General features: G+C 44.0%; 1 protein-coding gene across 1 annotated transcript; it reads right to left on the bottom strand.

Annotated features, from left to right (window-relative positions):
- Positions 1 to 1,104: 1,104 nt before the first annotated feature.
- LOC122229271 lies at positions 1,105 to 6,327 on the bottom strand. Its single transcript, XM_042954348.1, is given in 4 exon segments — positions 1,105 to 1,935; positions 1,938 to 2,296; positions 2,408 to 4,791; positions 4,888 to 6,327. Coding segments are annotated over 4 exon segments (5,001 nt in total). The 3' UTR covers positions 1,105 to 1,117.
- Positions 6,328 to 15,234: the final 8,907 nt, after the last annotated feature.

Raw genomic sequence — 15,234 nt, 5'->3', positions numbered from 1 at the left:
AGCCACCATGAGTTATTTGGTGGAATAATCCAGTTTTCTGAAGTATTGAATATATTTCTGTTACTTATGCATAAGTGGCTATATTTTGTTGGCACTGTTCCTATACATGTCCCATTTCCCGTAAGCACTGGTAGTGTGAGGCCGGGCCTCTGTCCCCAACTGCAAGCGTCTGAGTTGTTTGCAGTGCTATAATTTCCTACTATTGCTACTGACTCGTAAAATGGAGGTTTTGTGGAATAGCACAGCCAACAAGCTTCTGTTTCATTGGGTTTAGTATGGTTTAAGGCCTTATAAGTGGTATTCATCATTACCCATAAGGGGTCATCTTTGAATGGGATTTGAATTTTTTGGGGTTTTTTTGGAGTAGTCCTGGTTACAGTGACTACCTGAGTGGCCGGAGGATTAGTACCCTTATTTGTGGACTGCGGGGTAGTATTAGGCTTACTTGTGGGCCATACTGACTGGTTTGGCCCTATTAGTGTTGGTGAAGCTTTGGGTTTTATTTTTAATCTTATCTGAATAACAGTTGCAAAGTAAGGTGGTCCCCGATATAGGTAAATTCCCCAATTTAGTCCTGTGATCCATCTTGTCTCCTTTTTTCCGTCCTCTAGGAATTTGATACGAATAAGGTTACAGGCACGGGTTTGCTTGGGACAGGGGCTGGCAAATTTCATGTCAATATAATGGGGTTTTACTTCCCATTTCCAGTTTCCATCACTGATAGTGACACAACTCCAAGCCTTACAGTAGAGGGATTCGATTCCTCCACAGGTTTTTTTCATTGCTCCTGTTCTGAACCCGGGACATGCATAAAACCCACCAGATCTTATGCGCTTTTTTTCATTTTCTGGGGTTCCGGTCCATGACGGATTAGGACGCTGGCGGCTTCCGTTGGGGGGAAGTACCCCCATGGTTACGGCTACGTCCTCTAGGTTAAAATATAGATCAGGCCACCAGGCATTTAGGGGAGTATCGTCTGCTGTGGTAGTATTATAGACTTCCTGGGTTTCTAAATTAGAAACCTCCCAAGTTAAAGTATAGGGTATGTGGGGGTTGCCCATAATACTTATCAGTCCGTAGGAGGTGAGCAGGAGCACGCTAGTGAGTGTTCCTCCGATCATTGTGGGTCCGGAGCTGCTGCAACAGTCTTGGTATGGGACACCCAGGCCTTTGGTTTCAGCTGGTTTTCGGGGTCAGGTTTTCGACGCAGAGTCAATTTTAAAGGATGTGTCTTACTCTGGTCAACCGTCCAGGCGGTGTTGGCTTCCGGCACGAAGTCTTCTCGAACCGCAAAGGGATCAGCTGGTCGGGCGTGGGTGTAATGGATCCAGGTAGCAATCCCGTCGACTTTGAGAGCAGTGGGTGTGGTTAGGATCACAATGTAGGGTCCCTTCCACCGTGGTTGGAGGGTCTCTTGCTTGTGTCTCCGCACGTATACCCAATCTCCGGGTCGGTAGTGATGCGGCTCAGGAGGGGGCCCGTTTTCATAAATGGCTCTCAATCTGGGCCAAACTTCCTGGTGGGTGTGCTGGAGTTCCCTCAGGGAAATAAGAAGTTTATGATCATCAAATTCAGTTAACACATTAGACTGTAGGTTGGGAATTATAGGGGGGGGCACTCCATACATGATTTCAAAGGGGGTTAATCCCAGTTTGTAAGGGGAGTTCCGCACCCTGAACAGAGCGTAGGGGAGTAAGACTACCCAATTAGCGCCAGTCTCCATGGTCAATTTAGTTAAGGTCTCTTTTAGAGTTCTATTCATTCTTTCTACCTGTCCTGAGCTTTGGGGTCTATATGCACAATGTAGTTTCCAATCAGCCCCAATAAACTGCGCTATCCCTTGTATTACCTTTGAAATGAATGCTGGTCCGTTGTCTGATCCTATTAGGGTAGGAAATCCGTACCTGGGTATGATGTCTTCTAACATTTTTTTGCTACTACCTGCGCAGTCTCATGCTTGGTGGGGAAGGCCTCTGTCCATCCTGAAAAGGTATCTATAAACACTAACAAATATTTATATCCATATTTTCCAGGCTTTACCTCGGTGAAGTCTACTTCCCAATAGGCTCCCGGCCTGGTTCCGCGGGTTCTGGAGCCAGGGTTTTTCCCGTGGTTGGTGGCGTTAGTTAATTGACAAGCTTTACAGCTAGTAACTATCTGCTCAATTTTTGTCCTGGAGTCTTTAATGGTGATCCTAGCATGTCTTATTAAGTCTTGCATTTTTCTTGTGCCCATATGAGTGGCTCGGTGCATCTTGGATAAGACTTTATTTCCCATTTCTTCTGGGAGGATTATGCTACAGTCTGCTGCTCTCCACCATCCATTAAGGCACTGAGTGAAAGGTAATTTTTGGATCCAGTTTAGGTCTTCTTTAGTGTAGGCGGGATTTTCTGGTAAGCTAGCTGACCCGGGGTCTGGTAGGGTGGTCATTAAAGCACAGTCCACCTGTAAGGCCGCCTCTCGGGCCACCTGGTCAGCCAAATTATTTCCTCTGGCCACCGGTGTGACCGGTTTTTGGTGGCCTGGGCAATGTATGATGGCTAGTCGTTTAGGCAGCCAGAGTGCCTTTAAAAGAGCCAATATTTCTTTTTTGTTTTTGATAGTTTTCCCCTCTGCAGTTAACAGCCCCCTCTCTCTGTATATAGCTCCATGTATGTGGGCCGTAGCAAAAGCATATCTGCTATCGGTATACACGTTTAGTTTCTTGTCTTTTCCTAAAGTCAGTGCCTTGGTTAAGGCCACAAGTTCAGCTCGTTGGGCAGAGGTGCCAGCTGGTAAAGGCTCTGCCCAAACAGTCTCAGTTTCAGTTGTGACTGCTGCCCCCGCGTACCTTTGACCCTGATGTACAAAGCTGCTGCCGTCAGTGAACCAGGTAACCTCAGCGTCTGGTAGCGGGTGATCCTGTAAATCTTCCCGAACTCCATGAACCTGTGCCAATATCTCAGCGCAGTCATGGAAGGGGGTATCCAAGTCCGGGTCTGGTAACAGGGAGGCAGGGTTTAGTGTTCGGGGGGGAGCATAAATGATTCTGAGGGGATTTAATAATAGTCCCTGGTAGTGAACCAGTCGGGCGTTACTTATCCATCGGTCAGGAGGTTGTTTGAGGACTCCCTCGATGGCATGAGGGGTTGTAACACGTAACTCTTGTCCCATAGTTAACTTATCAGCATCCTTTACCATTAGAGCTGTAGCAGCGATCATACGGAGGCAAGGGGGCCAGCCAGCCGCTACTGGGTCTAGTCTTTTCGAAAGATAGGCAATGGGCCTGGGCCATGGACCAAGGAGTTGCGTCAGCACTGCTTTGGCTACCCCCTTGTTTTCATCTACGAAGAGATGAAAGGGTTTGGAGACATCGGGGAGCCCTAAGGCTGGCGCCGACAATAGGGCGAGTTTGATTTGCTGGAAAGCCTGCTCAGTTTTCTCTGTCCACTCAAAGGGCGCCTGTTCTCGGGTGACCAGGTAAAGAGGCTTAGCTATCTCGGCGAACCGAGGTATCCACAAGCGGCAGAACCCGGCCGATCCCAGGAATTCTCTTACCTGCCTTCGCGTTGTGGGTCGGGGGATGCGGAGGACGGTTTCCTTCCGTGCATCAGTGAGCCATCGTTGGCCTTCTCTTAACAGATACCCCAAGTAGGTTACCTCGGATCTGCAAATTTGGGCTTTCTTTGCTGAAGCCCGGTACCCCAGGGCACCAAGTGTCCGGAGGAGATTTTTGGTGCCTTGCAAGCAAGCTTCGGCAGTCTCAGCGGCGATTAAAAGATCGTCAACGTACTGCAAGAGAGTCACTTTGGGGTTTTGATTCCGGTACTCACCCAGATCCTCATGAAGTGCCTCATCGAACAAGGTGGGTGAGTTTTTAAATCCTTGGGGGAGCCGGGTCCAGGTGAGTTGCCCATTTATGCCTCTCTCAGGATCAGACCACTCGAAGGCGAAGAGCTCTTGACTTTTGGGGGCCAGAGGCAGGCTGAAAAAAGCATCTTTTAAATCAAGGACAGTATACCATTGTCTTTCTGGGCTGAGGGCACTTAGGAGGGTATAGGGGTTGGGTACTGTTGGGTGTATGTCCATGACTCGGCGGTTAACTTCTCTCAGATCTTGTACCGGACGATAGTCCGCACTGTTAGGTTTTCGTACAGGCAGCAGGGGGGTGTTCCAGGCTGAATGGCAGGGACGCAAGATGCCTAAGTCTAGGAGACGACGGATATGTGGCGTGATGCCATTTCTGGCCTCCATTGACATCGGGTATTGTCGGACCCGAACTGGATCTGCCCCTGGTTTCAGCTCTATGAATAGAGCTGGGCGATGTTTAGCCAACCCCATACCCCCGGTTTCAGCCCATGCCCCTGGAAACTGTTGGAGCCAGGGCTCTATGTTTTGACTTTGTGAGGGTGGCCCCTGGTGGAGTCGGTATTCATCTTCTAATCTTAGAGTAAGTGTGGTAATGGGTTGGTTGTGAGGGCCAGTCACTTGGGGGCCCCCTGGCGTAAAATGAATTTGGGCCTCCATTTTAGTGAGTAAGTCTCTTCCTAATAAGGGGCATGGGCTGTCGGGGATGACTAGGAAGGAATGGGTGACCTTTCCATTTCCTAGGTCCACAGTCCTCTGGGTGGTCCAGGGATATTTTTTTATTCCGGTAGCCCCTTGGACCCAGGAAGATTTTTTAGAAATTTTTCCATGCGGCCTGATCAAGACCGAATGTTGTGCTCCTGTGTCAACTAAAAATTGAACTGGGTTCCCCTCCACTTGTAGCGTTACCCTAGGTTCGGGGAGGGGATCCGAACCCCGTCCCCCCTATTCTGCATCTTGAGTGAAGAGGGAGGGTGTGGTTTTTGGCTGCCACGGTTTCTGATCATGACGTGGCTTTTTCTTTCTAGGGCATTCTCGGGCCCAATGGCCTTTTTCTTTGCAATAGGCACATTGGTCCTTATCTAGGGGCTTTTGGACAACAGCGGCCAGGACTTTGGTCATTTTCTCGGTGGCTTTAAGTTGCCTGTCCTCTGGAGTCTCTCTATTATTAAAGACACGCTGGGCAATGCGGAGTAAGTCCTGAATCTGTTTTCCCTCCAGGTCCTCTAGTTTCTGGAGTTTCTTTTTAATATCAGTGGCTGCCTGATTTACAAAGGCCATTACAACAGCAGCTTGATTTTCGGGGGCCTCGGGGTTCATGGGGGTATACTGTCTGAAGGTTTCCATTAATCTTTCTAAATAAGCGGCAGGGCTCTCTGTCTTACCTTGTATCACTGAATACACTTTTGCCAAATTAGTGGGCTTGCGTGCAGCAGCCCGGAGACCCGCCATTAGAGTCTGGCGATAAATGCGTAGCCGTCCCCTACCTTCTGCCGTGTTGTAGTCCCAGCCATCCTGTGGGGGTCGGGTCAAGGGAAAAGCTGCATTAATGAGATCAAGGTTAGCAGTGGGTTGGCCGTCATCTCCAGGAACCAGCTTTCTTGCTTCCAATTGAATTCTTTCTCGCTCCTCAGTGGTGAACAGGATTCGGAGGAGCTGCTGACAATCATCCCAGGTGGGTTGGTGGGTAAACATAACGCTGTCTAAGAGACTTATTAAATCTTTGGGGTTGTCAGAAAATCGGGCATTCTGGGTTTTCCAGTTATATAGGTCACTGGTAGAGAAGGGCCAGTATTGAAGTCGGGGGCTCCCCGTCTCATCGGGAGGCCCTATTTCCCGTAAGGGTAAAGCTACGGTGGAGTCAGGAAGGCGGAGTCCTGGCTCATGTGGGGCCCGCCTACGGGTACGTCCGGCCGGCCCTTGGACTTCGCCCCCACTAGGCATAGGCGCGGGTTGAGCCTCCCTATTCTCTAGTTCTCCTATGGGCTGGGCTACCGGAGGCTCTGCCGGCGCAGCAGGGATAGGGGCAGCTTGCGGAATAAGAGGAGGAACCTGGTAAGGGGGAGGGTCAAAGGAAAGTAAATCTTGGTTGTCGGGGAGAACAGGGGGTGCAGTTGGAGTTGGCGGCTTGGGAGGGTTGATAGGTTTAGCCGCTAGGATTTGGCATGACTCTGCTATTAAGGAAGTGGCCATCCAAGGAGGTGGGTTTTCTACTAAATCTTGCCACACCAGAATATAGGGAATCTGATCCGAGTGACCTTTTTTCTCTAGTAGGAAAATTTTTGATTTTACTTTAAGGACCACAGGGAGGCAGAAGGTTCCCTCTGTAGGCCAATTGACCCCAAAGGTGGGCCATTCAGAGCGGCAATAGGTGATCAACTTCCTTTTGCGAATGTCTAGGCTTAAGTTGTGTCCTCTAGCTTTTACGTCCCTGAAGTTGGCGAGAAGGAGGGAGAGAGGGGTGCTCTGCGTTTGGCCCATGTTATGATTCTGAGGAAGAGGAGAAGAGAAGGGGGCGGCACGGAGGGGGCCCTGAAGCGGCTGAAATCAGCGATGGAGTTCGCACAGGCGACCTCCGAGGGTGAGACCCCTGGCGGCCTGGCTGGGCCCCGGGCGGAGGGGCGGGAGGGAAAGCCGCAGGCAGCTGAGGAAGGAGGAAAGAGGAACAAAGGATGGAATAATTAATTCTGATCAGCCGAAAAAACACTTAATTCCAATAAAACATCCGACGCACGAAAGAAAAACAAGAGCCAACAAGAATCTCTGACAGTGGTTTCAACTTTCTGGGGCCGTCTCGGCCAGCCCAACAGAAAGGGTTATGGCTAGGACGGCGGTTATTACAAGGGCCCAGGGGTGACAATACATTTAGACTAACATAGAAGCACTCGCGTACTCGCCCGTCCGCGTCCCTCGCGGGAACTTAGGTGCCTCTTAGCATGGGCGGGCAGGTATAAACCCCCTGCTTGGATCAAAATAAATTTTGACCGCCTTAAGCCGTATGAGGATCACCGCGGAAATCGGGTTAGAGCCCACTCGAATCCCGTAGCTTATGCCGTGGGACTACACATAGGGTAAGTCAGGCGCGTGCCCCTGACTCCCAACAATCATTCCAGTCGATTTAACAGACAGACACACAGACACACATCACATCAAAATACGGGTAACAATTGGCATGCCTAGATGGTTTTTTTTCTTTTAGACGCCTAGAGATATTTCTTAGCACTCTGGAAGTTCATAGAGAAAATGAAAGTATTTAGTTCGCAGGCGCGTTGGGCATAAGCAGCCCACAGAAAGGAATCCTGATGGGCCAAAAAGGCCCCCCGATGGACCAGGAAGGTCCCTTGATGGACCAAGAAGGTCCCCAGATGGGCCAAGAAGGCCCCCAGATGGACCAAGAAGGTCCCCAGATGGGCCAAGAAGGCCCCCAGATGGGCCAAGAAGGCCCCCAGATGGACCAAGAAGGTCCCCAGATGGGCCAAGAAGGCCCCCAGATGGGCCAAGAAGGCCCCCAGATGGACCAAGAAGGTCCCCAGATGTCAGTGGACGTCTCCAACTGACCCCGGCCGGGTGCCCTATAGCGCGTCCGCCAGGGTCACACCAGCTTCCAGACAGAACCGGTTCTCCAGAGAAGAAACACAGATCAGAGAGAAAAGGAAGAACGTTAGAGCCGGCTTACTTACCGATCGGAATCAAATACGACCCGTTGACCAGAAGTCTGGTGGGCTCGGGGGAGATCTCGGTGGAACCTCCAAATGTAATGCCCAAAGTTCTAAAACCTCCCACAAAAGACCACCAGAGTCGTAAGTCAAAGCCAAGCGGGGCAAGGGTCGTTTATTGCAGGTTCGAACCTGGTCCTCTGCGCACTCGTCGCCGGTGACGCAAGAGGCCACGAATAGGGTTGGTATAGCGTTTTTATAGACAGAGACAAATAGCACAGGGGAGGTTTTTACTTGTGGCGAGAGGAAGAAAGGGGGAAGGGGGTAGGTGAGGAATGTGCTAAGCAAGCAGGTTTACAGAAGCGAGAAATGCCGGTTAGTTTGTATACAATCACTTATTTCATTACATATCAGACTACATTTAGGAAGTTTTACAGCCCATTCTACTACACAGCGGGTTACAGGAAAGGTCTCACAATGCTTGTAAAACAGACTTCTCAGCAATTGTATTTTTTATCAAAGATCCATAATAAGCAGAAAAGAGAACCTAGCTTTAAACTAAGGCAGGGCTGTCATTTGAATTCAAAGCTGTTCCTTTCAATTTTGCAAATAACTCAGGCAAGATTTTGTGCAGGGGTGGTAAAAATGAGGACAATGGAAAAAACTGATTCCAAATTTCCTGTGAAAATTACTTCATTAGTTTTAAAAATTAAGCTGTAGATAATTTATAATATCCTTAGATATTTTTTCTTTGTTGATTTGGTCAGATTCAAGTTCAGTATGTCTGAGATTTATTGTGATTAAAAGCTACTATATTCTGAAAAAGTCATTTCTGAAGAACAGTCAATACTCTTTAAGAATTGTAGCTACAGGGGTGCCTGGGTGGCTCGGTCAGTTGAGTGTCCCAACTTCAGTTCAGGTCACGATCCCGCAGTTTGTGGGTTCAAGCCCCGCGTCAGGTTCTGTGCTGACAGCTCAGAGCCTGGAGCCTGTTTCAGATTCTGTGTCTCCCTCTCTCTCTGTCCCTCCCCCACTTGTGCTCTGTCTCTCTCTGTCTCAAAAATAAATAAACATTAAAAAAAAAAAAAAGAATTGTAGCTACAAAAAAGAAAAGGAAGAAAGAAAGAGAAGGAAAAACCCCTGGTAGGTAGGTTAAGAATTTAATTAAGCTACGACAAAGCAAGAATTGCAAATCCACACCTTCTAAAAGTCAGATTTACATCTAGCTATCCTTTTAAATTAATACTAGTTTACTGTTCCAATCATGAGAAATCCAGTCACTCCCTAGGCCTTTACTTATATACTTAAGCCATAGCAGGATAAACCAAAATCAAATGTTCAGGTACCTACTATGTACCAAATCCTATGTGAGATACTTCATGGACTTTTTACATCTTAAAGGCTTGTAACAAAAGCCTGAAAAGATTATTTTTGACAAACTTGTTCACCTGCTGTTCTAGCTTGAGCTGCACTCAGAAATAATATCCAAGGAAAGAGAATAAACCAGAAACACCATGACCCTAATCATCTACTCTCATATCTTGCAATTGCAAGTAAATAGCCTGTTAGGGGTAAATTCGATTTCTTCCTTGAAGTCAAAAGCCCTAGAGCCAAGCATGTAACTTCCTTAGACACATTTATATAGAGAATCAAGTTCACAAAATATTAACGATTATGAAAGATCTCACTATTTATATCTGATATTCATGTTTATAAATGCATGTACTCTCATGTATACACATATGCTTGCACTATTTACATTATTCATTCAGAACATTAGATTATAAAATGTTTCTCCATTTGAACCTCTTGTTAAGCAAAAATGACTGATGTGATTGAGCAATGGTAAGAAAACCTGTGTCAGTCACATTGTGAGATGGTCCATATGCATAATATCAAATCAGGAGATTCCTGGGGAACTTTCCAAGAACAGCTTTTGGTAGATTCTGAACCATTAATTTTCTCTTCTTTTTGCATAATTATGGATGTATCAATTGAAAGTGAGTTACAGAATGTCCTTTGATCTGTCAATCATTGTGATGGAGTCAACCACTAAGCCAGGTGAGCCTGCTACAAAACCAATAGGGTTCTTTGAAAACAGTAAGAAGAATTTAGGGGTGCCTGGGTGGCTCAGTCAGTTAAGCATCTGACTTCAGCTCAGGTCATGATCTCACGGTTCATGAGTTTGAGTCCCACATCAAGCTCTGTACTGACAGCTCAGAACCTGGAGCCAGCTTCAGATTCTGTGTGTGTGTGTCTCTCTCTCTGATCCTCCCCACTCATTCTCTCTCTCTCTCTCTTTCTCAAAAATAAATAAAACATTTAAAAATTGAAAAAAATTTAACACAAAAATTTTTGCATTATAAAAGTATACTTCTCATGCACATAAACTAAATACTTAAGTCAATATTATTTTTGCCTTAAATAATAAAATTGAAGATATATTTCTGAGAAAGTATAAATAAAAGTGAAGACTGTAGTAAATCTTTACTATCTCTCATTTTTTAAAATTGTCCTTTAAAACATTTATTCTCTTTGAAACAATAATTACATTTCTAGGAATTTATTCCAACAAGATAATGAAAATTCTATTTAAATTAGGACTTTTCCTGAGCATTATTTATAAGAATTAAATTGTATCACTAGCCCTAAATATCTCTCACAAAAGATGATTTGTAAATTAAGGCAAATGCATCCAATGGGATATTATTTATTTTTTAAATGTCATATATTCAAGTAACTTTTAACATCTCAGAAAAGTGTTCATGGTATAATGTTAAATAAAAAAGTAAAATACAAGATAGTATATACCACTTTTCAACATTTCATATGCATAAATGTACAGAAAAGAGGACTAGAAAGGAATAAATTAAAATGGTATCCATGCTTGTCTATGAATAGCAAGATTATATAGTTTCCTTTTTATGCCATTGCGTATTTTACCCATTTCTTGTGATAAACATGTAATACTTTTATGATAGGGAAAAGATAGGGTAAAATAGGTGAAGAGGGAAAGATTAGGACCTTAGGTCCCTGGGTGGAGAAAAACACATATTTTGGAACAATTCTGGGAGTGTCTGACCACAGTAAACGCCCTCAGGCATAAGGTTCCTCTTAAGAACGTAACAGACCCTGCAATCCCTCCAGAGGCAAGGGAAACAAAAGCAAAAATGAACTACTGGAACCTCATCAAAATAAAAAGCTTCTGCACAGCAAAGGAAACAATCAGCAAAACTAAAAGACAACCAATAGCAAGGGAGAAGATATTGCAAAGGACATATCAGCTAAAGCATTAGTATCTAAAATCTATAAAGAACTGATCAATTTCAACACCCAAAAAAACAAATAAGCCAGTGAAGAAATGGGCAAAAGACATGAATAGCCACTTCTCCAAAGAAGACATCCAGATGGCCAATCGACCCATGAAAAAATGCTCAACATCACTCATCATCAGGGAAATACAAATCAGAACCACAATGAGATACCACCTCACACCTGTCAGAATGGCTAACATTAACAACTCAGGCAACAATAGATGTTGGCGAGGCTGAGGAGAAAGAGGATCTCTTTTGCACTGCTGGTGGGAATGCAAACTGGGGGTGCAGCCACTCTGGAAAACAGTATGGAGGTTCCTCAAATAATTAAAAAATAGAACTACCCTATGACTCAAAAATTGCAATACTAGGTATTTATCCAAAGGATACAGGAGTGCCATTTCAAAGGGGCACATGCATGCCAATGTTTATAGCAGCGCTATTGACTATAGCCAAAGTATGGAATGAGTCCAAATGTCCATCGACAGATGAATGGATAAAGAAGATGTGGTATACACACACACACACAAAGGAGTATTACCTAGTAACCAAAAAGAATGAAATCTTGCCATTTGCAACTACTTAGATGGAACTAGAGGGTATTATGCTAAGCGAAATTAGTCAGAGAAAGACAAGTATCATAGGACTTCACTCATATGAGGACTTTAAGAGACAAAACAGATGAACACAAGGGAATGGAAACAAAAATATAAAGACAGGGAAGGGGACAAAACATGAAAGACTCTTAAATATAGAGAACAAACAGAGGGTTGCTGGAGGGGTTGTGGAAGGGGAGGGGGGATGGGCTAAATGGGTAAGGGGCATTAAGGAATCTACTCCTGAAATCATTGTTGCACTATATGCTAACTAACTTGGATGTAAATTTAAAAATAAATAAATCAAAAAAAAAAAAAAAAAAAAAAAAAAAAAAAGAATGTAACAGACCCCACCTACTCCCCCTCAGGTTTCAAAACTTCAGGAATTTGACAAAAAACCTAACTAAAAATAAGTAGACCATAAAATTATGACCCACAAGGAATAGTATGACCAATTGACCATCCTCATACAATGGAAATGAGCCAATCAGGAATGGACAACACAGCACCTAAAGTTATCCAGCCAATAAAGGTAAAACCTGAGAAGCTGGGGATGTGGGGGAAGGAGGAGGAGGGCGACCTTATAAAACAAGAACCCTTTCCTACTGTCGGCAGGCATTCACTTTCGAATATCCCCTCTCTGTAAAGAGAGGTTTCCTACTATTCTTACTTTCTGATCTTTTGCTCTAATAAACTTTTGCCTGCCGCTCATTTTGTGTCCACCTCTTCATTCTCCGAAGCAAGGAAACAATGAACCCTGGGTACTGAGGTAAAAAATCCTGCAATACTTTTATTCAAAATAAAGATATGTATTTTTCAAGAGAGTAGGCAGGAGGAAACTTTTGGAGGTGATTAGTATGTTTATAACATAGATTATGGTGATGGCTTCACGGGCGTACATATCTCCAAACGCGTCGAGTAATATATGATGAAATTTTGGGGTGACAGTGAAGGGGTCCAGAGCCAAGAGCCAAGAAAGAATTTTGAAGACGTCTTTGGTGCAAAAGGTGATTTTATTAAAGCATGGGGACAGGGCCTGTGGTCAGAAAGCTGCACTGGAGTCTTGACAGGTAACTCATTATATACTCTCAGGTTGGGAGGGGGTCAGGGATAGAGTACTCTAAGGTAATTTGGAAGCTAGGTTTCCAGAACCTTGAGGGGCTAGCTATTGGTAGGGAAGGGCCATTTATTACTGTTTAATAAAACCTCAGTCATGAAACCCTACAGATGTATGGGGGGGGGGGGGGGGGGGATAAGCTTGGAGTATCGTTGCCAGCATGTATCTTGAGGCAGTTGAGATAAAGGAAGTAAACTTACAGGATCCTCAAGGTTGGGATAACGTTAAGCTAAGGTTCTTTTTAGCCCCCAGCAAAGTGTCATCCTTGAGGCAGCTCAGCGTCTAGAGGGAGTTCACTGGGGTTTCAAGGACTTGTCAATGGGCTATAAGCAGTAAGGGAATTTAATTTTCCATTTGCCTTAGTTTCCTACATTACCGTAGCAAGCACTTAAACCTCTTTTCTTTTTGTTCTTGAGTGGGCAGGAACGTCTGAGGAATATGCATATTCCACCTGAGGGAGGTAGAGCGGGCAGCCTGTATTTTGCCCTCAGCTTGCGCCACGCTCCCTCATAGATATAGATCAAATATGTACAGTTTTTGCATGTCACTCATACCTTGCTATAGTGATTTTTATTTAAAAATATATATTTTTCAATTGTTAATTTTGTCTAAATATTTCTAATACCCAAAATTTCATGAACAGTAAGAACTATGTGAAAAAATATCTTGAAACTGATTTCAGAAAATTTCTTTCTAAAAAACTTACATACTAAATGCTATGAACCAACTATTATTTCTTATAATTGTTGTTTTATTTTGTCAATAGCTTTTAAATTTAAGTAGTAATCTAAAGGATTATAGGGGCGCCTGGGTGGCTCAGTCAGTTGAGCATGTGACTTCGGCTCAGGTCATGATCTCGTGGTCCGAGGGTTCAAGCCCCGCGTCGGGCTCTGTGCTGACAGCTCAGAGCCTGGAGCCTGTTTCAGATTCTGTGTCTCCCTCTTTCTCTGACCCTCCCCTGTTCATGCTCTCTCTCTTTGAGATATTTATTTTATATCTCAAAAATAAATAAATGTTAAAAAAAATTTTTTTTTTTAAAAAGGATTATGGTTTACTGTTTTCTGTTTTATGATGATGGCGATGATTGCTTTTTTCTTCTCTACAAAGTCTGTCTTTTCCTGCTGCTCGGCATATTATCAGTTATCATTAACCATGATTAGCTACTGATTAATTTATTTACTTAAGATACAGTTGTCATTTAATTATGTGGTAAATGCCTGTACTACATAACTACAGGAACATTTTCCAAAGTGATGTCTATGAAAACAAAAGTCCCATTATCAAACAAGTTTAGAAAACATTGCTTAATCTCCACCACTTCCCAATTGGAAAATCAGAATTTAAACATGGATATTTGTTGAGAGGTGCTGTTGTAGAAGAACCTGTGTATCGAGACCAAACCCACTCTTCCCAAAACTTACGTTTTATAAAATCCTTTCCCAGAATTTATCTTTCAGTACTCTGAGGAAGTAGTGTTTGGAGGTAAGCTTTAATTTGTAAAAGAATTACCTGGGGATGGTGTTAAAATTCATAATCTGATCTCGTAGGTCAAGGGTGAGGCCTAAGATTCTGCATTTCTTGCATTTCTTGCACATCATACACTTTGAGTCCTAACACTACAAAGAACAGACTTTAGGAACAGAAAAAAAAAAAAAAAAAAAAAAAAAAAAGCCTGAAATGTACCTTACACCCACTTACCCACATACACCCATGTTTTCCTATGAACTAGCATTCTTTTATCAGACACTATGTGAGACATGTTATCAGATGAGTACCAAACATAAGCTTCAAAAATTAGATCTCCGAAAAGATAATAGCTTTGTTTCAGAAAAATGCCTTATGTTGTCTTTCTATGTGGGCTAATATATAATCTGAACATCCTGGTTTACTTTGTTACTGAATGGCAGATTAACACTGCTGGTAACCTAGGCTAGGTCCTCAGCAGGACTAAATTTAAATGGAAGCTCATTTGCATGGAGCACCTTCTTTAGTATTAGCATTTCTATTCCTTTGAGAAGGAATTACTGCCTAGCTAGGTTAACTTTTAGACCAAGATTGAACTCTTGCTAATTCCCTAGTCATGTAAATTATCTTTTAAAAATATCAAAGATTAAAACACATAAATCATTTTTTAAAAGAATAATGGGAATTACATCACTTAAATTTCATTTTCTCTAAAGCGATGGTCTCAACCAGGGGCAATTTGATAACCCAGGAGACACCTGGCAATGTCCGGTGCCATTTTTGGTTATCACACTAGCGAGGAGGGTGCTACTGGAATCTAGTGGATAGAGGTCAGGGGTGCTGCTAAAAACATCCTACAATGCACAACACAGTCCATCACAAGAAAGCAATAATATCAATTATTATTGATATTGAGATACCCTGTTCTAAGAACCTGTGCTATTTCTTTTTTTTTTTTTTTTTTAAGGTTTTATTTATTTTTGAGACAGAGAGAGACAGAGCATGAACGGGGGAGGGGCAGAGAGAGAGGAAGACACAGAATCGGAAGCAGGCTCCAGGCTCTGAGCCATCAGCCCAGAGCCCGACGCCGGGCTCGAACTCACGGACCGCGAGATCGTGACCCCAGCTGAAGTCGGACGCTTAACCGACTGAGCCACCCAGGCACCCCGAACCTGTGCTATTTCTTAATATTGCCTTTGGTTTGATGATGCAGGATACAGATTGGAAAACTAAAGAGAGTA

The sequence above is a fragment of the Panthera leo genome, chromosome C2, assembly GCF_018350215.1.
Source record: "Panthera leo isolate Ple1 chromosome C2, P.leo_Ple1_pat1.1, whole genome shotgun sequence".
NCBI lineage: Eukaryota > Metazoa > Chordata > Mammalia > Carnivora > Felidae > Panthera > Panthera leo.
This window is presented reverse-complemented; position numbering and strand designations above follow the sequence as displayed.